This window comes from Rattus norvegicus, chromosome 18, assembly GCF_036323735.1.
Source record: "Rattus norvegicus strain BN/NHsdMcwi chromosome 18, GRCr8, whole genome shotgun sequence".
Lineage (NCBI taxonomy): Eukaryota > Metazoa > Chordata > Mammalia > Rodentia > Muridae > Rattus > Rattus norvegicus.
Window position 1 is genome coordinate 76,490,801 of NC_086036.1, and position 19,932 is coordinate 76,510,732.

Genomic DNA, 19,932 nt, shown 5'->3' on the forward strand with positions numbered 1-19,932 from the left:
AAAGCCGACATGTTCATTCCCTTTTCCTAAGTTCAATTAACTTTTACTTCACTCTTTGAGACAGCAAGATGAAGAACAGGCGGAATGGTGTGTACACTACACATGAAACAACGCCAAACAAAGCAGACAGAGCCCTTAAGACCTTCTCTGAATAACATTAATAAACCCACTGTGACTGTCTGCTTTGTAGCTAACACAGATTAATACAGTAATGGTGTCAGGGAAAGCAAACGTCAGAGCTCAGTCCTGCTCACAGGAAGTGCCTGCCCACAGCACTGTGTGTCTGTGTAACTCCCAGCAGGTCAGGAATGAGTGAGTGAGCCGTCACCATGCAGGGATGGGTTTCTATCGCTCACCTCCTACCAACCCCACAGGAAAGAGACACATTTTCCTGTTAACCTCAGGGATTCGGGACAGTACTCAGAAGAGACTAGGGTAGAGCAACTGAGAGTCATTGACTACAAGTCCCTTCCCACTACGCTAAGGGCTGCATGCAGGGGATCTGCTCGGTGCCTAACTGTGCTACCCACAGCTGCATGGCAGCCCCCATCCGTGCCAAATGACGACGAGTTGCTTCAGCCATGGAGGAGCTCAGCCCTTCCTTCCCCTTCTGAATTATATAATGCTCACTGATGCTTGTACAATTTAATTTCACACAAATTCCATTAAAGAATAAGCTCTCACCCAGCCAGTGCTTCCAGTGGACAAAGATAATCAAGTTAGGAAAGATCTGTGCTACATTAAAGTGGGCTACAGACAGCCATCATTACAACAACCACCTAAGTACGGGCTAACGCGAGTTCTACAGTCTTACCAGAAAAAAGCCCACAGACATCCTTAGTGAAAAAATCCCCAAATGCTCTCAGATATAAGTAAACATTAAAGAGCTGCTATATTAGGTAATGATTCTTCAACTCTTCTGCTTATAATATGATCCTGATAAAATGTTATAACAATAATCATGCCATGGATACAGGGTGTCCAAATGCCTCCTTAAAATGTACAGGGTATGGTCATCGCCCGCGGACACCTCCCTGAGGCTGCAGGCGGGCCCCTATTACTGAACACACTGCATACTTAGGACCTGAGAGTGCACTGGAGTTGGATTTAACGGGAAAGCTCCCTTCCTGTAGCGCAGCCTCCAGTGACAGAAAGCACTCTGTGAGCTGCCCAGGGAGCACAGTGCTGAGGTACCTACCTTAGTCACCGGAAAGATGGAGAACAGAATGGCCTGCTTGGTTTTAATGTGAGAAAGTATTAAGTATAAAGAAAAACAAAGGGGCTATTAGGAAACAGCAAAGCCAGTATTCTATTACCCTTTAAAATACTGTTTACTATTTATATAAATAATCCATTAAAAAAACAAATGAATAATTTGAGCTCATTATATTTGCCAGGAATCTGCTGATACAGATATGCTAGTCTTGGTTTCTTGATTGAATTGATAGAGAGGTAATAATAAAAAGTGAAATAATTGAATTAACATATTTAGTTCACCAATGTGGGTACAGTGAGAGAAGACAGCATTCAGAAGTCCATTCCGATACCTGCAAGTAGGAATTCAGGACGTGGCTTTGGATTTCGTCCATAGTGTCTGTCCCATAGGAGACAGTACCCAGATGGAGCCGCTTAAACACCATTTCGTTCTGAGTGAGCGTTCCTGTGTGGGAGGGAAGAGGAGCACAGTGAGCAGAGGCAGAGTGAAGCAGCTCTGTGTGCAGTGCCATAAAGAGGGCTGGTCACATCCGTCACTGTGCCCTGGGACATCCGTTAGGTAGGCACCACAAAGTGCCTGCAGAATGGTCACTCTGACAGGGAGGCTTCAAAGTTTCTCTCCAAATGTATCATGTTAATAGTCTTTAACAAGGGAAGGGGCTCTAGAAAAAAGAAAATCTAAGTCTCTGTGCCTGGGTCAGATCTGTTAATTGGTATAACAGCAACTTCTGCTCCTCTAAATATGAGATAAACTAGGAAGCTAAGCCACAGTACCGGGCTGGAGAATGACACTACCTAGCCCCAAATCAGCACACTTTAGTAGCCTTAAGACCTACTTCTGAAAAGCAATCATTATTGGAGAAAGGTAATACTCCAGATGTTTAACCCTTCGTATACTGCCAGGAGCCAGCCTGGCCCGGAATGGTTGAAGTGGGACACAGCGTTGGAGGTAGAGGCAGCTTTAAAGATTGATGGCCTCTGGCCTTCTAGCACTCTAACCATACTGAATGTTTGCTGATAACTTCTAAAAAGTATCTTAAAAGTGTTCTTGCTTACTCTGTTGTTAAAATGATTAAGACCTGTTGCCTAGCAGTGGGGAATTAAGTAAAAAATGTATTGCTATAGCTCCCTTCTCTGTCCAGGCAGCCAGAAGCCTCTCTGGCTAGGCTGGTTAACTCTTTGTGAAGAGTTCGGAAGGAAAGAAAAAGAATTAAAGTGCTTTATACAGGCAAATATGCAGACACATATATATTCGTACATCCCCACACTGGTTGGGGCCAACTATCTGTCTCAATCAATTCCACAAGTACTCATGCATATTTATATACATACACATATGCCTACATAGGTGAGTCCAGACAAAATACACATTTGGATGGATGGATGGATGGATGGATGGATGGATGGATGGATGGATAGCATCCTACTAACAATTTTGTTTCTTTTCTCTGGCCTTTTCATACCTTCTCATATAAAAAGTTGTTTAGAAAAGTACGTTCAAAGCAGTGTTTCACTCTAAATGCTCATTGTAAGATCAAAGCAACAACGTTTTACATGGCCTGGCCTTATCATCATGTAGCTTTATCTTTGACTTAAACTCTTTTCCTTGAACACAAATTTGTCCCAAGTTTGTATCTCTTTTAATGTAATTATGAAAGTGCATTGTGCTTCTTATTATGCAGCCTTTATTTACTATTATGAGGAGTGGGCACAGTCTGTTCTTGATTCTAACTTAATTATATCTTTTTAGCAAAGCAACTAAGGCCATCTCTTAAAACTTTCTTCCTAAAATTATCTGAATCAAATCAGGAATTCTATAGGTTTATTAATTCATCTAAACAGTATTAATTCATGAAAGTTCATCTTTACATTGATCTGCAGGAAACTGGATCCAAAGGGTGGGCTAATGCCCAGGGGTTCTTATATTAATTTAATGTCAGGAAAGGCATATCGGCTGCTAGAAGCCTTCCTTAGATTGAAGTCTCTCAGGGCCTTGCCTCCCATCAGTCCATGCAAACAGGTGGGCCACCTCCAGGAAGGCTACCTGCTAGCCTTAGCCTTTCCTGATGATTCCTGATACATTTATGTCACCTGAAATGACAAGGAGGTTTATGAAATGGGAGACAATTTTCATAGGTGAGTTTCTGAGAGAGCCATTGGGATGTGCTACTTAATACTGTCTCCTCAAACCAGAGCAGAAGCTTTAAAGTGACTATGCCCAGGACTGTCAATAAAGCGGAGACACACGTCTCACTTAATGTAATACTCAAGCAGTGCGGGTTTCACAGACATCAACAACAAAGGGATGCTCTCTTAGACAGGAACAAAGGTGCCGCTGCCTCAGGCGCTTGCGTCTGGTCGCCACCGGGGCCTCAGCACTGGACTTAAAGAGCATGCCGCAGGGTTCCTGACCAACAGACACAAGAAGTGAGAGGCATGACAAGCAATGGCATAACCATTTCCAATGAAACTTGGGCTTTCCCCACATCTCTACACCTTTAATTTCCGTTGGCACACATGAAATTGACAATACCCATCATTGACAGTCAGGATTTACATTCAGAGTAAAATAGGTTATTGACTTGGAGCGTTCCTGAAGAGCACAGGGTCTTCTTTACAGAAGAGCAGCTTTTGTCTTTTTGTTTTTAGACGCTGTTTTGCCAAGCATTCTGTTAATGAACATACTTTATTAGAGCTTTACAAACTCCTCAGGAGCAACAGTGGTTGTAGCCCTGTGCACTGACCATGAGTCCATACATCTTGAGTACATGGCTTCAACTTCAGAGAAGTGGAAATGAAACCAGTTATGTGAGACTCAATCTATGCCAGTCTCAAAGTGGAATTAACTTAAAATACATGGCTACATTAAATATTAAAGTCAGCAGCAACCCAGCTTCCCAAAAAAGTGAGGAGCTCTGTAGCGGCATTTAACAAAGTTGGACAATCAGAATTCTAGTGCTGTATAGAGGAAGGCAGTGAAATAATACACGGCTTGGTAAACACGATGTTCACAAACCACCACAAAGTACGTGTTCCTGAAATCTGCAATATTCTAAATGTATTCCATATGAACGCTATCTGTTTCAGATCGCTTGACATAAATGACAGATTTCTATAGACTTCTCTCCTTGTTAACTTACAGCGGGCCAAGGAGGTCAACTTTTGATTATGAGCAATTTTATATGTAAAGTTAAAAGAATACTACAGCAAACACTGATATACATTAGACAGACAGTGAGTTCTTTGTTTAAAAATAGAAATTTATAGATTTGATTATATTCATTCATCCTCCCCAAATCTTTCCAGCACAATCCACATCCCTTCTCACCCGACTCGTGTCCCTTTGCCTGCCCCTCCTTCACTCCACCCACCCTGGGCAGCATGAAGGCCAAATTGGAGGACCAAGCATTTTTAGATGTGTAGCCTTCCACTGGAATGTGGTTGATTTATTCCAGAAGCCAAGAACTGCCAATAACACCTCCAGTGAGGGTGGGACTTCGTGCCCAACTCCTAGACCGTAAATTTTCCACAACTGTACGCAGGTACTAAAAGATCTGTGAGGAGCTCTTGCTGCCCCGACGTGGCGCTGAGGTGCTTTGCTCAGAGCGTCAGTGGGTGTGGGCAGCACCTCCTGCTCCTGCAAGCCTCCCTGGGTCCACAGCGGAGCCCAGATGTGCTGCTGCTGTGCGGCTTGGCATCCCCGTCAGCCTTCTTTCCGTCAAGAGCCAGCAAGATTGATACAGGGAGGGACGACGTTTCCTTTACAAACTGCCCTGTAATCATAATGAACTCTTACCTCAGATCTCTATTAACTGTATTATAGAGACACAGTGGTCACTCTCAGGAGCCTTGGCTGATATGCAGGTCCCCACCACTGCCTCTTCACAGTGTAATGCCACCAAAGGTGGCACATGGATGTACAAAGTCCCAAACAGGCAGAAAGAGGTGCCAATACAACCTCTACACATCGCTATGAGCATGTGCTCGTGTACACATGTGCGCGCGCACACACACACACACACACACACACACACACACACACACACACACACACTCTTCTTCTTTACTCTTTGTGTTGAGTAATCCTGAAACCTCTCAGTTCTACCTCAAGAACAACATACAGCACAACTCTTCCTTCTCTGATCTCTACTTAGGAAAGCCTTGGCACGTCCCCCTTCACCTCTCATGCTAATTTGAGAACCTCTTGCAGGTATTCTTAAACTCAAGGTCTAATACTTTCTAACACATTTCCCACCTGTGCTGTATTTCAGAAATGAAAATCTCTTCACATCACTCTCATGATTAAGGTAAGCAGTAACTTAATCTGGTTCATGCGTTTCAACACATGCTGCTCGGGACAGGAACCGAGATCTCCTGTGCAGTCCAGAGCTACTTTCTTCACCCGGCTTCACAGTCCCAACTGTTACCTTCCTCAGCCCCTCACTGCCCACATCCCACAGACGTCAGAGGACTTGGGAACTGCTTATCTGGCAAACACTCATTACAAGGCATCAGCAAACCCAGGGGTTAATGTAGTAGACAGCTTAGGTCCAAATGCCTGTACCCTGTACGCCAGCTGCTTTCAGCACTCCAAATCTTTGTCTTTAGCAGTGTGTGTATGCGTGTGTGCACGCGTGTGTGTGTGTGCATGTGTGTGCGTATGCGCGTGCGTGTGTGTAAAATGTCCTGTAGGATAATGTACAAAGTCACCAAAACATAAAGCACGGTAGTGTGGATTTCGTCCCTAAAAATTCTGTAGCTAAAAAGAAAGGCAGGAAACAACCTTATTTCCAGAGGTCCCAAGTTCAGGGAAGGCAAGGCAAGGCAGAAAGACCACCAGTGTGATGTGGAGAGGAGCCCTCAGGGGTGAACATGAGGCATGTCGAGAACTGTAGGCACACTGATGCTCCTTGAAGGCAGAGTGAAAGGACGGGGCCTATGAGAGGCCAAGAGGGTAATGGGCGAGTACGTCATGTCAAGAGGACACTAAAGAGGAGGACGAGGTGAGGAGGAAAGTCTGTGTTCTGTCACAAGGACACTATGAAGAGGAGAGCCTGTGTCACGTTAGGGTTTTTGGGTCAGGTGTGGAGGACACTGTAAAGAGGAAAACCTCTTTCCATCAGGGTGACACAGATGAACCAGATTCCCCTGACAAGATTCTCCTTCTCAGAGTACCCTCCTCTTGTGACACATGTCCTCTCATGGTCTCTTACAGGGTATACCTCACGTACCCTCTCCCACTGGCTAACTCATGCATCAGATGAGGAACCAGGTGCTGACATGCCACCTATGTGCAAAGTGCAGCCGTGCCCATGAGGAGAGGGTGTGGTGCACCTAGGGTTCAGAAACGCAAGACTACTTGTGTAACTCCACCCTGCAGAGCCTCTGACTTGTGTTTCTCTTGTTGCTTTTCAACTCAGTGTCCATGCTGCCCAGGTCAACGACAATTCCTTCCTAGTCACAAAATCACATGTCAGGATTAGTTTAAATATTGCATGACAGCATGAGCTATTTAATAAATGTTAAAAAAAAAAAACCAAGAGACCCTCAAGTGATAAGACTTTTAAAATTACACTTACTAATTATATAAGCACACATGCATGCATTCAGGCAGGCAGGCATAGGCACAGGCACCGGTTACATGCACATGCCCACGCATGCACACATGCACACGGGTGTCTGCCACGCTAGTCTCCAACTCTTGATCCTTTTGCCTCAGCCTTTGAAATGCTGGGATTACACACACCTATATACCACTGTCCCTTGCTCATGCTGTCCACCAAGTTGCTGGGGATCAGACCTCGGCTGGGCCTTGAGCGTGTAAGGAGCACTGTATCCCCCAATTCTACGTGCAGCACAGAGTCTCTGCATCTACCTCAATGTCATCCACAGTCCAGCTCTTACCCTGCAGTGAAGTAAGGAACGTAAAAGTTCAATTAAAACTGAAAACTGACAGGTATGCTGCGGCCCACAACTTTAGTTCCAGCATTCAAGCTGTAGAGCCAGGCAGATCTCTGAATTCCAGGCTATGCTAGTCTACAGAGTTCTAAGCAGTCAGTGATACCTAGTAAGACCCTGTCTCAAAAACCAAAACCAACCCCCCCCCAAAAAAAAACTGAAAACAAAACGAAGCTCCCCAGCAAAGCTGGAGGATTAACAAGCCATGGAGAAGCAGACAACTCTCCATACACTTGAATCGTGTGTCAGTCACCTTTTTTTCCTTCCAGAGATTTCTGGCAAAGAAAAACCTAGCATTTCAAATCCAACAGGTGCACAATGATATCAGCTGCTTTCCAAAACAAAGACATATCATTACCATCATTCCATTCAGACTATTTCTGGATAGTAAATTTAGGGTTTGAATGTGGTTCCTATTTTAATACATCACTTTAGTCATCCATTGCCTATGATATCACATTTCCAATCTAAGTTTCCTAAGTTCAACAATATCAACTGCATTTTGCTTCTGAGCATTTTGGAGAAATCTCAAGAGTAAGTCTACACATGTGCAAAGCCTGTGAACAAGAGAATGCAGAAGACATGAAAATATCAAGCACAGCGTTGCACAGCATGTTCAGTCAAAATGACGTAAAAGGTAACTGAAGCCTGGGTTACAGCTGTCATCTCCTCTCCTAGATCGAGCTCTGGGTTCAGATGTCTTTCCCTGTCTCGTAGCCCAGCTATCCTCACTTGTAAGCTTCCTGCCTGTGCCTTTTGAGTGTATATGTGTCATTACACCTGTCTCAGTGTTCACATCACTAAAAGACTTTCATTCCGTGGTTTAAGATGACATTCTATTTAGGAATAGCATCCCTTGTGAGTGAACTTCATCATGAGGCAGGGTTCACCATCACTGTGCATATAGATATCCACCTCTCCCATCCTAGTTCTGGGGCAGTCTGGTTCTTTTCTAGAGCACCATCTGGATACCCTTGTTGACAGGAGGCTGACTCCACCTTCTGCTTAACCTGGCACACCGTGTTTCAGTTCTTTGTTCTGCCACTCAGCCCTACTGAGGGCAGTCCTGTGGTCAGTTATGAAATGAGGCTGTTCCAGTCTTTCTAATTTCCTTCTTTTAGTTTTCTGGTCCCTCCCAATATATCCACATGGACTTTTAGATGAACTATCAAGTATTGGAAAAGATAAGTAGCTGGGATTTAAATAGTTAGAATTTATAAATTAATTTAAGGAATTTAGTTGGCATACTTACAATAAGTATATTCATTTTTTATACCATTCTAAATGAAATTGCTTTGTAATTCAACTTTGGGACAGTTTAATGCTAGTATATAAAAAGTACAATTGGTTTTTATGACTTGGTTTTATGTACTTTGGCTGTTGGGTTTCTAAGGGATCCATGCGGATTCCTCTATGTAAGTCTGAGTCATACGTAAGCAGATACGTTTACTGCTGCTACAGACAGACGAATGCCATTTCTTTTCCATGTCTACTTTGCCTTGGCTAAATGTCTGAATACTTTTTTGCAGAATTATCTATAATAAGCAAAAAGGGAGAAGCAACCCAAATGCCCATTTATTAATAGGTAGATAAATTAAATGTAGCATGTACATACAGTGGAATAGTATTTATCAGAAAAAAAGTGAAGCACTCACCATACACTGTAGATAAATTTTGAAAATAATTCTACTAAATGAGGCTCAATACACACAGCCCATCCATGTGATGTCCACCAGGCAAATCCACAGGGTCAGGGTTTCCTGGGACTAGGAGTGGAGAAGGTACCGAGTGAGGAGTGACTGTCAGTGCTTGTAAGCACTTGCCTTGGGGGGTGGGAGTGAGTAATGAGAAATTTCTAAACCGGAACTATGATATGCACTATATAATAATTACACAAAATGCTGTGCAAGATAGATCAAGCCTAAGTTTTTTTCATTTAACTCAAGCTATAATGTAATAATGGTATATCTAAAGTTTCTACGCTATAACAATGTTTGAATCAGTTCAACAATGATATACCCAAACCACTGACTCGTATTGCCCACCAGATCAAAACCTGCAGTGTCTCTGATATTCCAGTGTCCTATATAAGTACATCGTCTCTGGCTGGGTCCCAGGATCTGGGATGTGTGTGTAGACAGCGGTTCATTCCTTCAAGTGAATGCAGTCTTCACACAGCAAGCAGGATCTGGAGAATGTTTGTTGAAGGTTTCAGAGTTGCACTGTGTCTCCTTCCTACCCATCCACGTCTCTTTACACTGTCAGTCTCAGGTGAGCACAGCGGTGCGCAGTTCCTGTCTCACCACTAGAGTTTCTCACAATCCAGTCACACGGTGATTTCTAGGCCCTTCTCATCTTAATATGTTGGAAACCAATGGGCTCCAAACTGGAAACTGTCAACAAGGAGATGCTGGCTTGAAACCAGACGGTAAGGCTGCCACTGCAGCAAAGAGAGTGACGTTGAGTTATTTATGATACTCAGGTCCTGTGACAACAGGCTTTCTTGTGATTTCTAAGACTAAAAGAATGTAGTAGTCTTTTATAAAGCAGGCTTTCTGGACTGCAGTGAGCAAGGCAGGCAAGGAGGAAATTGATTTTTAGGAAAAATGTCCTGTGGGCATCATTTTCACGGTGGCAGCAGATGCAGTCCACGCTGGGAAGCAGATGTGAAGCCCCTGATCAGAGCCACTGGGCTGCAAGTTGCCGGCACATCAGGATTGTGCTGAGCCGTAATACATGGACAGACAGGTGCTTTACACAGACAAACAGAAGAAACCACCTGCAGGGCACGGAGATAAGCTCATCCCAGGACAGCAGGGTTTCTTGTGAAAAGCGGGGCAAGGCAAAGGCATGACCATGACTGGTTTGTAGCAAAACAAATGAGTAAATGAAAACGAAGCTCTCAAATGATGAGTGAGTCACTAAACTTGAGCGTCAGCACTGGTCAGTAAAATACTGTAGGGCTGGGTGTGATGGCACACACACAATCCCAACACTCAGGAGGCTGGGGCAGGGGTATGAGATCAAGGCTAGCCTCGGTTAAACAGAGTTGTCTCAAAAACTAACAGAACTGGAGAAAGCTCAGTTGGTAAAGTACGTTACAAGCATGAAGTCTGATCTCTAGAATCTGCCATCCCCCCGCCCCCCTTTCTTTAAATATTTGGCTAGGCATGGTGGTATAGGCCTTTTTTTTTTTTTTTTTTTTTTTTTGGTTCTTTTTTTCGGAGCTGGGGACCGAACCCAGGGCCTTGCGCTTCCTAGGCAAGCGCTCTACCACTGAGCTAAATCCCCAACCCCGGTGGTATAGGCCTTTAATCCCAACACTCAGTAGCAGAGGCAGGCAGGTGTCTGTGAGTTTGAAGCCAGCTAGGTCTGCATAGAGAATTTCTAGTCAGGTTGACATAGTGATCCACTGTCTCAAAACCAAACCAAACCAAACCAAACCAAACCAAACCAAACCAAACCAAACCAAACCAAACCAAATTGGGCATGGTGATGCACGTGCACTTGTAACCCCATGATGAAGAGCTGGAGACAGGCAGATCCTGGGGTTCGGTGGCCAACCAGGCCGGCTTATCTGAAATTCCTGGTGAGTGAGAGACCCTGACTCAAAACACAAAGTAGAAAGCATCTGAAGAACAACACCTATGCTTGTCTCTGGCTACCACACACACACACACACACACACACACACACACACACACACACACACACGCACATCTATGCACACACATATACAAATCAATCACACACATATACACAGCTATGCACACACATATACAAATCAATCACATACACGCACACACACACATCTATGCACACACATATACACATCAATCTCACACACACACATCTATGCACACACATACACACACACGCACGCACACACACATCTATGCACACACATATACAAATCAATCACACATACACACACATATTCATACACATATACACATGTATATACAAATCAATCACACACACACACTATTCAATGTACAATCAGACATTTCCCCTGTAAATCAGGCCTTTTCCAAAGATTCTGATTCCTAGCACTTGTGTTAAGTGTCTCAATCAGTCCAAACTCCCGGAATGTTAATGATACAGCTCATATCCAAGTGCTGACTTTAATGAGTGACTGTCCTCAGAAGACAGCAAATGTTTGCTGTAAAGGAAGACTGTAGTTACTGTCATCGTGATGGAAAGACCTTATGGCCTTCTGGTTGAGAGGACATTAAAAATGTACTCTAAATCTTACTTTAGATCTGCCTACCCTCTAACACTAACTAGCACACACACCATTTTTTTTGCTGGTTTTAAAAACGATGAAAACAGCATTCCCCTCCTGATGCTGTCCTATGAAACAACATTCAAATCTGAACAACACGACATTTGGGGTAATAGATGCTATAATTAAATATAGGTCCAAAAGAAATCCTGTTGTTTTACTGGGTATTTCTAGTAATGGTTTTGTTCTACATGAAGACAAAAACTTCCTACCAAAGGAATTAATGTATTGCTTTAATAGGCTGCACTGTGAGTTAAGTTTTAAAATTTATGAGTTCACTGCAGCATTGTTCTTTAAACAATGGCATTGTCAGATGCAACCAGTGAGAAGATTAAAGTTCTCCCGGCAGATTAAGTACAAATTATCCGTCCTCCTGTTTCAGCATCATTTGTTCATTTATCACATAGTGTCTAGTGTTCCTGGTCAGTGTCAATATGCTCTGCATCCTTGCAGCTAACAGATGTCGACTCTTGTCGAATGAATTACTTTATGTTTCACGCGCTGCTGGCCGCAGATGTGTCACTATAGCAACATCATTAATTTCAGATCTTACCGGAAACGTGCACTCCAATCAAACCTAATTATACCACATTGCTTTCTTGTCCACAAGAAGGAAACTATAATGCAATTATTGGGACACTTCATTTTCTGTTCTGCTGTGGCAAATGAGAGAGCCACTGTGATGGACGCTTCTTGTCAAAAAGCTTATTGATGAAGCACAAACCCAATTTACAATCATAGGAAGGACCACCTTACAATTATGTTAGTAATGTAAGGCTCCTCGGGTGCCAGCTCATACTGGACCATCTCAGCAGGAATTAGCCCCTGTAAGATGTCCGAGAAGTGCCTGGCCCTGTGCTGTGCCTCTGTTCTCCAGAACCAGAGCTGTGCATGCCAACAATCATGCACTGCAGAGGACGTGCGGTATCAGGAGCTCACACTGATCAGCTCCCGGCACACGTGCTTCAGGGAACACACATACTCACTCGCAGGAGAATACAGGGCCTTTGCTTTTGTGACTGAAACAGAGAAGATGAGACAGAACTAGAAGTTACACCCTGAACATAATGCTAGTCAATGTCGAGTGTGCACTGTCTCGACAGGCACAATCAGGGCAAGGGGGATGGTGGGCCCTGCTAGACTTACACAGACTTCTAGTTGTACTTTCGTACTGTCTTAGAGCTGTCCAACGAGCAGCCTCTGAGCTTGCTTGGCTGACAACTCTCAGCAGAGGTGAGATGTGTCTGAGATCACAATTAGAGGGGTGGCCACCTCTCAGTCTCCACTCTCTTCACCTGACTGTGTGGAACGCGCATGCGTTTGTAAGACTGAGGTGGGGTGGGTACTGAAGTGCCACTTAGCTGCTGAAAACAGTGGCTCTCTGTTATCTATCAGCCTACGGTTTAGTCAGTGTGGCCTTCCTGAGAGGCCAAGGCACATCTACACCTCCAAGAACCCTGGAACACTCAGGAAGCAGGGATGCAGAGACCACCGCCGCCACCTCAGCTCCCAGCAAGACAGGTCAAGATCCTGAGAATGGGTGATGTGCTAGAGTTCCGGGGAGACAACTTCAGGGAGAAGACTGCAGGTCGAGGTACAGTAGGAACATTACATTCCTAAACAAATGGCCAGACAACTGAAAGACTCAGCCAAAGACAGCATTTTCTTTGGTAGCTCTTACACTGACAGACTTTTTAGAGAAGCAGGGGTGAGCAGGCATGGCAGCTCATCTATAGTCCCCGAACTTGGAAGGAGGAGGAGGAGGAGGAGGAGGAGGAGGAGGAGGAGGAGGAGGAGGAGGAGGAGGAGGAGGAGGAGGAAGAGGAGGAGGAAGAGGAGGAGGAGGAAGAGGAGGAGGAGGAAGAGGAGGAAGAGGAGGAGGAGGAAGAAGAAGAGGAGGAAGAGGAGGAGGAAGAGGAGGAGGAGGAAGCGGAAGAGGAGGAGGAAGAGGAAGAGGAGGAATCAAAGTCAGCCTACAATACACAGTGAATTTCAGGTCAGCTTAGGGAGCAGAGGAAGAATCTTTCTCAACAAATAAGCAAAGTGAGAAGCCATGCTAAGCTCCTCAGTACATTCTACACAGTTCTGCTGGGATTCTTAATCTCATGCCAATGTAAAAAATAGGACTGTCATGGACCATTTTCAATGTGAAGACAGTGTGTGAGCTGGGAGCTGCCCTCGGATGAGAAAAGGGGATAGCAGGAGTCTCAGGCCCCAAACTGTTCACTGAGAGAGGAGGATTTGTGCCCTCAGCCTGTGTGAGCTGGGCCGAGGGGTGGTGGTAGTACATTTGAAGCCACTGTCTACTGCCAGGTCAAATTATATATTCAACACTGCTGCCCATTCTCTAGTCTTTTAGACTGCTTGTGTCTGAAAAGCCCTGATTTAGCTAAACAACAACAACAACAACAACAACAACAACAACAACAACAACAACAAAACCACCAAGTGGAAGGAGCTTAGAGTCCCAGGATCCTCCTTCTGACATTTCACCCCGATGACTTGAAATTTCATAATGGAAATGAGGAGCTATAAGTAAGAATCTTATCCTTGATTTTTAAAAAAGGAAACCAGCATTTTAAAGATTGTTGTCACAAAACATTTACACATTGTGGCCAAAGACATACATTGGAAGAACTTGCTTGGGAAGGTGGCTGGCTGGTGTATGGGCCTCTGGACCCATACAGCACAGAGCCTCCCAAATCCTACCCTATGGAGTACCTGAGACCTGGCCAATCTCTCCAACCTTCCCGCTAGCTTCCATGGAGTCTGCCATCACTGGGGGTGTCAAGTGACTTTTGGAAAGCAATCAGGAAGGGAAGTGTTGAGGAAGCAGAAGACTTGCACTCCCCTACCCATCAAGTGAGAAGCTTCCCATGGACCCATGGGGTCCAAGGAAAAGCTGGCGGGAAAGAAGAGCAGTCAGGGACGACCCGTGGCTGGCAGCTGGAACACTGCAGAAAGAAGTGCCCTCTGCCTTGTACTAAGCTCTGGCATACTTTGTCCAAGGACAAGCCTCTGGAAGGTAAAGGTCAAACGCTATAGAAAGCGCACTCTCTGATCACAAGGAGTACAGTCTATTATTACCTCAACTTTATGTCAGTGAACATCACTCTGTGAAGTTTTCAGGTTTTGTTATTTGTAAGCACAATAGATTTTTCTACATTGGTTTTGCTAAAATGACCTACAATTCTAATATCAGTCTATAAACTTATTAGATTTTCTGTGTATGTACTTCACTGTCCTTCCCACAACCTTTGGTAGTACTAGGGACTAAACCTAGGGCCTTGCCTATGCTAGACAAGCCCCTGCCACTGAGCTATGGCTCCAGCCACACTTGAATTTTCTCTTAAGGCAGAGTCTTACTAAGATGCTCAATGCTGGCTTTGTATCTGCTCTGTCCTTGCTTTCGGGCATTAGCTAGTAACTCAAATATGATACTGACTATGCTATCTTTTCCTTGTTCCTAGTCTTGGGGGAAAGCTTTAACATGTGACTGCTAAGTGACATTGTATATTGGGAATATTCTTTTCTAGAATGAAAACAGTTCATCACTCCCTTCCCCCGCCCCAGTTTGCTAATGAACTCCACATGAATAGGCCCTAAACTGAAACTCACCAAACGCTTCCCTGGACTGAGGCCTGAGGTTTTCCTCATGGCAATGCTGTGATTTCTAGCAATGAGCTTCTAAATTTAAACAAGCCAAGCCTGAGGTCCTGGAGCACATCTATCTAGAGCGTTACATTACATTTTCATTGATTACAGGGCTTCAAACAGCACAGTTAGGGCATCCCAATGCACTCAAGCCTTAGTATGAGCTCATAGCTGGGCAACGACTTCTAACACATGCCTTTCACCTGTTATAACTCACCTATACTTCACTGTGGTTTTCTCCCTAACTTGTGCATAGAGTTTTAAATATTAAACATAACTAGCTTTGGCACTTTATTTAGAATTTTTAGATTGGCATGCCAACACTTTAACTTTTCTGGTTTTGCTCCCTCCTTACCTTGACGTGACTTCAAATTTCAATCAATAAATTATCCCGTTTACTTTTTCTTCTCCAAATGAGTGAGTTTAAATTATACAAAGTATGCCTTGAAAGGATGTTAAGAACACCCATAGAACTATTTGGGGCTGGTGTTAGGAGAGCTTTTGGAAATAAGTTTTCATAGTTTTAGCATGGGGTAGGTGAGATGGCTCAGCAGGAAGAAGCAATTGCTGCCAAACCCAGGGCCCGAGTTCAATCCCCAGAAGCCACAAGAGCAGAAGGAGAAAATGACTCCTTCAAGTTGTCCATGATCGCTCGCACCCCATGATGTATGGTGGCATGTACATGCAGTATCTACCCACACAAGATAAATAAATGGGAAAAGTAAACGTTTTCAGGTGCTAGAACCATTTTTATGGTCTAATTTAATGGCTTATATTTCCTTGAGAATTGTTCTCTTGGTTTCATTTTAAGCTGGTGACAATAATCAATGTTCTCTTATGATTTACTTTAAATACCATGATTGTAGCTTTGCTCAATATGCTTCTCTATTTTTGCCTTTTTTCCAGTTTTATTTTCAAGTTACACTTATTTCATAAAATCTTTTCAAAAGACTGTCCAGTTGTACTATGCTCCCTGTTTTATCTTTACAACTGTAGTTATGTTTTCAGACAGGGTCTTGCTGTGCTGTCCAGGCTGGCTTTGAACTCAAGACTCAAGGGACTCTCCTCCTTAGCTGTCCAAGCAGCTGGGACTACAGATGTACCATTCCATTGGCTCTGGAGACCATGCCTGACTTCTGTTCTTATCTTTAGGGTTTCCTTCTATGTCTTTGATTTTCACTGCTCTTAAGATTAATCTTTACTCTCTCCTCTTTGGGGTTTTTCTATGTAGCCCTAGATGTCTGGGTATTGATGTGTAGATCAGCATGGCCTAGCTCTGCCTCAAAGTGCTGGAACTAAAGGCATGCATTACAATGCCCAGTCAGGTCCTTTACTGGGAAAACAAAAACCAAAACAAAACAAAACAAAACAAAACAAAACTCACCAAGCTCTTTGAACATCCACAAGGCGAAGATAGCAATGATTCTATCTGCTAATTCATTACTCTGTGTTCCTAACTTCCACCATTTCTGCTGTTTTACTCTGAGTAGGAACACACACTGCCTGGAGTTCACTGAGATTACGTTCAGTTCCCCACACACCACATGAAAACGTGTTCTCTGGGTGGCAGACACAGAAGCCAGTCTATCCCATGAGATCAGGGCTATTCGGACCTTCATTTGGCTGACCACTTGGATAACTGCTTGGATGATCAACTACTTAAGGTGATGCTAAACGCTTTCTTCTGTGACAGTAGCTGCTGTAATTTCCCCTGCATTCATCACTTTGTTCTTGTAGACTGAGGCCTTTAAAGCGTAAATGTTTCTAAACTTCAACCTTCTATTCGTCACATGTCCCGCACTCTCAAATCGTGCTTCTTAGAGTCTATCTTGTTTGATACTCAGGTAGAAGCCACTTTTCTTTCGATTCCTAGTTACTTCCATGATAATTTTTGCTTTCGTGTTTTGTCTTTGTTTTAAAGCATGATTGGTTATTTTTCTTTAAGTGTTAAGTGGTTTGTTTGCTTTAACACTCTCAGAACCAACAAACACCACGGACTTTGTTTCTCCTCTGTGTCTCTTAGTCTCTCACCACTGTGATTTAAAATCTCCCCACACACCCACATCTATCCTTCTCACTGCTGGCTGTGGCTCTGGGCAGCAGAACACCCCACACTTACCTAGTATTAAAAATTAGGTTTTTTTTGAAACAGTGTTTCACTTTGTAGCCCAGGCTGGCCTTCAACTCACATCTCTTCTGGCTGCCTCATTGGTTCCTGGAGTGCAGCACCAGGTGGCCCTAGATTCTACTTTGACAAAGGTTAGTTTGTGTGTACTCTAAGTAGATAGCGTTGCTTCTGTTAAGGGACGCAACATCATCAGCCTTTCTTATACTCCCCACCCCTTACAGACCTGCAGGCCTTTCTTCTGGGGGTAAAAGTAGAGCTACTACTGAGAAGTGCAACACAGACTTTTTGATGATAGAGCCAAAATCCATTCATAATGTGGTGCACACCGTCCCAGCCCAAAGCAGCTAGGGACTTCCACTTTATCTTGTGCTTATTAAACTGAGAAACCCTTTCACAGGCATCATATCTATTAACTGAACTAGGTCTTCTTTAAGGGTTTCAGGTTTCAAAATTATATACTTGGATCTTGCAAACTTTGTTTGAACTTAATCCTGACTACATTATACTATCTGTGGCATTCTGATTGGTTTTTTTCCCCCCCACTAAATGCTGTTGTGACACAGGATACTAGGATACATTAAACTCTGTTAAGGAGTAAAATTTCTCCAGAAGATTCTCCCCAGCTCTGTGCTCTTTGGCGCATACTGTTATTCTGATTTGACTCTAGAGATTCTGGAGAAAAGGCTCACAGCAATGGGGCACTTTTACCTGGTACAGAAGTGCACGCATGTTCAGGGGCTGATTCTGATGGCCACCTGCCTGCATAGGCATACTGGCTATGCAGTAGCCCCTCTCTCCAGGACTCTGGTCTGGAGAATTCTTCCCTCTGAGCGACTCATCCTAGCAGCCATCTTGAGCTTCAGGATACTTTGTATTGACTTCCTCCTTCCTCCTGCTCTTTTCGGTTTTGGAATGGTGGATACTTTGCTAGCACTGCATTGTCTTCTGCAAACGTCCTGTCAGGAAACTCCAGTGCACTCCCTCAGTCTACTCTTGAAGCAGAGACCTCTGATTTATGAAGGAACCACTTGCACTTAGGAGCATCCCGTTTCTGATGGTCTTCATCAGGGGCTGTACTGACATCGGAATAAAAATCCCCAAACTGGACCCTCGGTTACACTAAACTTCCAAATTCCCCAAAGGAGCTGACACAGCAGAATACTGAATTCAGTTACATTTATCAGCAATGTCCAGTTGTTTTTTTTTTCCACACCCACCCACCCAGGTCCTCAAGTTCACAACCACATGTTGGATAACTGCATGTTATGGGAGCTTTATTTTCCAGTGTACTTTCACTTACACCCTTGTAAGTGGGATATCTGTGAGTGAAATATTTGAACCTGTAACTTGCCATTTTGCTGGGTTCACGTATTTTAGAGTCATTAGTTGACTGCCTTGGTTCTCACACCTATAAATATGTGTTCTTTACTGATTATATACCTACTTCTATTTTTACTTTTTTGCAAATTGAGTTTTATAACAATGTCGTCCTGCTGTAAGTACATCTGTATTCTTTGTAGTTTAACTACTAACATTAATTAAATGTGATGTTATAGTTAACTACTAACATTAATTAAAGGTGATGCTAAATTGTGTTTGGAACATGTTTTATTTAATTATGCTATGCATGTAATTATGCTAGCCTATATAAGCTGTTATTTCTAGTTCAGTAACGATTAATTTAACAAATTTAAATCATTATTTTTTTATTTAGTACATTATAGATTAAGAATTCTTTAATAAAAAACACAAAATAAGGACAAAATAAAAATGGAGTATAGAGTGAGACAGACAGGTGTGGTGATCTATGTAGGAAGGTGCTGTTGTTAAAAGACTGAATTGCCAACCCTTCCAACAACCCAAGGATCACTCTACAATAAAGAAATACAGTTTTGCTCTTAAGCCACTAGAGAAATATGAAGTAGCAGCAAGAAAAAAAATTACATAAAATTCTAAAGATTCTAAATACAAAAAATAAGTGATTTAAAGCTATAGCAAAATTACATTTTGCTGATTGTGAATATATTGAACATATGAAAGAATGGCGATTCAATCATAGAAACAGTTTTCAAAAGTTGAGTGCAGAAATCTATAAATCCAACACATACATATGCTTATGTGCAAACAATATTTGCGATGTGACCTGGTCCGTTGAGAGTTAACAGACGTGAACAGTACCTGTTTTGTCTGTCAGTAAGTACACCAGGCGTCCAAGTTCCTCTGGTATAGTGCTGGTCCGAACAACTGTACCAGGAATATTCTCATCTTTCATAATCATCCATCCATATGCTGCTTTGCCCATGTCCAAGTTCACTCGCAGACTGCCAAGTAAAACATCACAACGGTCAATGTTTCCACAGCTATCTAACAGGTCCACGGCCATGATTGCACCTAATGTACTTGTATGTAACTTTAACTTTTATAGGAATATTAGATTTCAGACTTTAACAGATCCGTGTAGATTTTAGTCAACAATGCTTTTATACTGTAGATGTTTACAGGTGACTGTTGGGTAGACAATTCCTTTACAGTATGAGCTAGAAGAGAAGCAGGCAACTGGTTCTCAATATCCAATTAACACCCAGAGGACTGTGGGTTTATAGAGGTAAATGCATATGCTTAGGCCATCATGAAAAGATTACTGTGCGGAAATATGTGAAGTGGGTCCAGAAGCCTCTGGGGCAGGCACACG

General features: G+C 43.3%; 1 protein-coding gene across 9 annotated transcripts in view; it reads right to left on the reverse strand.

Moving 5' to 3' along the window:
* Atp9b (ATPase phospholipid transporting 9B (putative)) overlaps window positions 1–19,932 on the reverse strand; it is a 192,111-nt gene that overhangs the window by 38,980 nt on the left and 133,199 nt on the right. For 7 of the 9 annotated variants that reach the window (XM_017600875.3, XM_017600874.3, XM_063277158.1 and 4 more), the window contains 3 exons: window positions 19,419–19,561; window positions 12,445–12,477; window positions 1,548–1,660 (listed from right to left, as the gene is read on the reverse strand). In XM_017600875.3, the coding sequence (XP_017456364.1) occupies window positions 1,548–1,660; window positions 12,445–12,477; window positions 19,419–19,561 (289 nt within the window). The remainder of the gene's footprint in view (window positions 1–1,547; window positions 1,661–12,444; window positions 12,478–19,418; window positions 19,562–19,932) is intronic. The other 2 variants (NM_001106130.1, XM_006254983.4) reach the window with 1 other exon arrangement.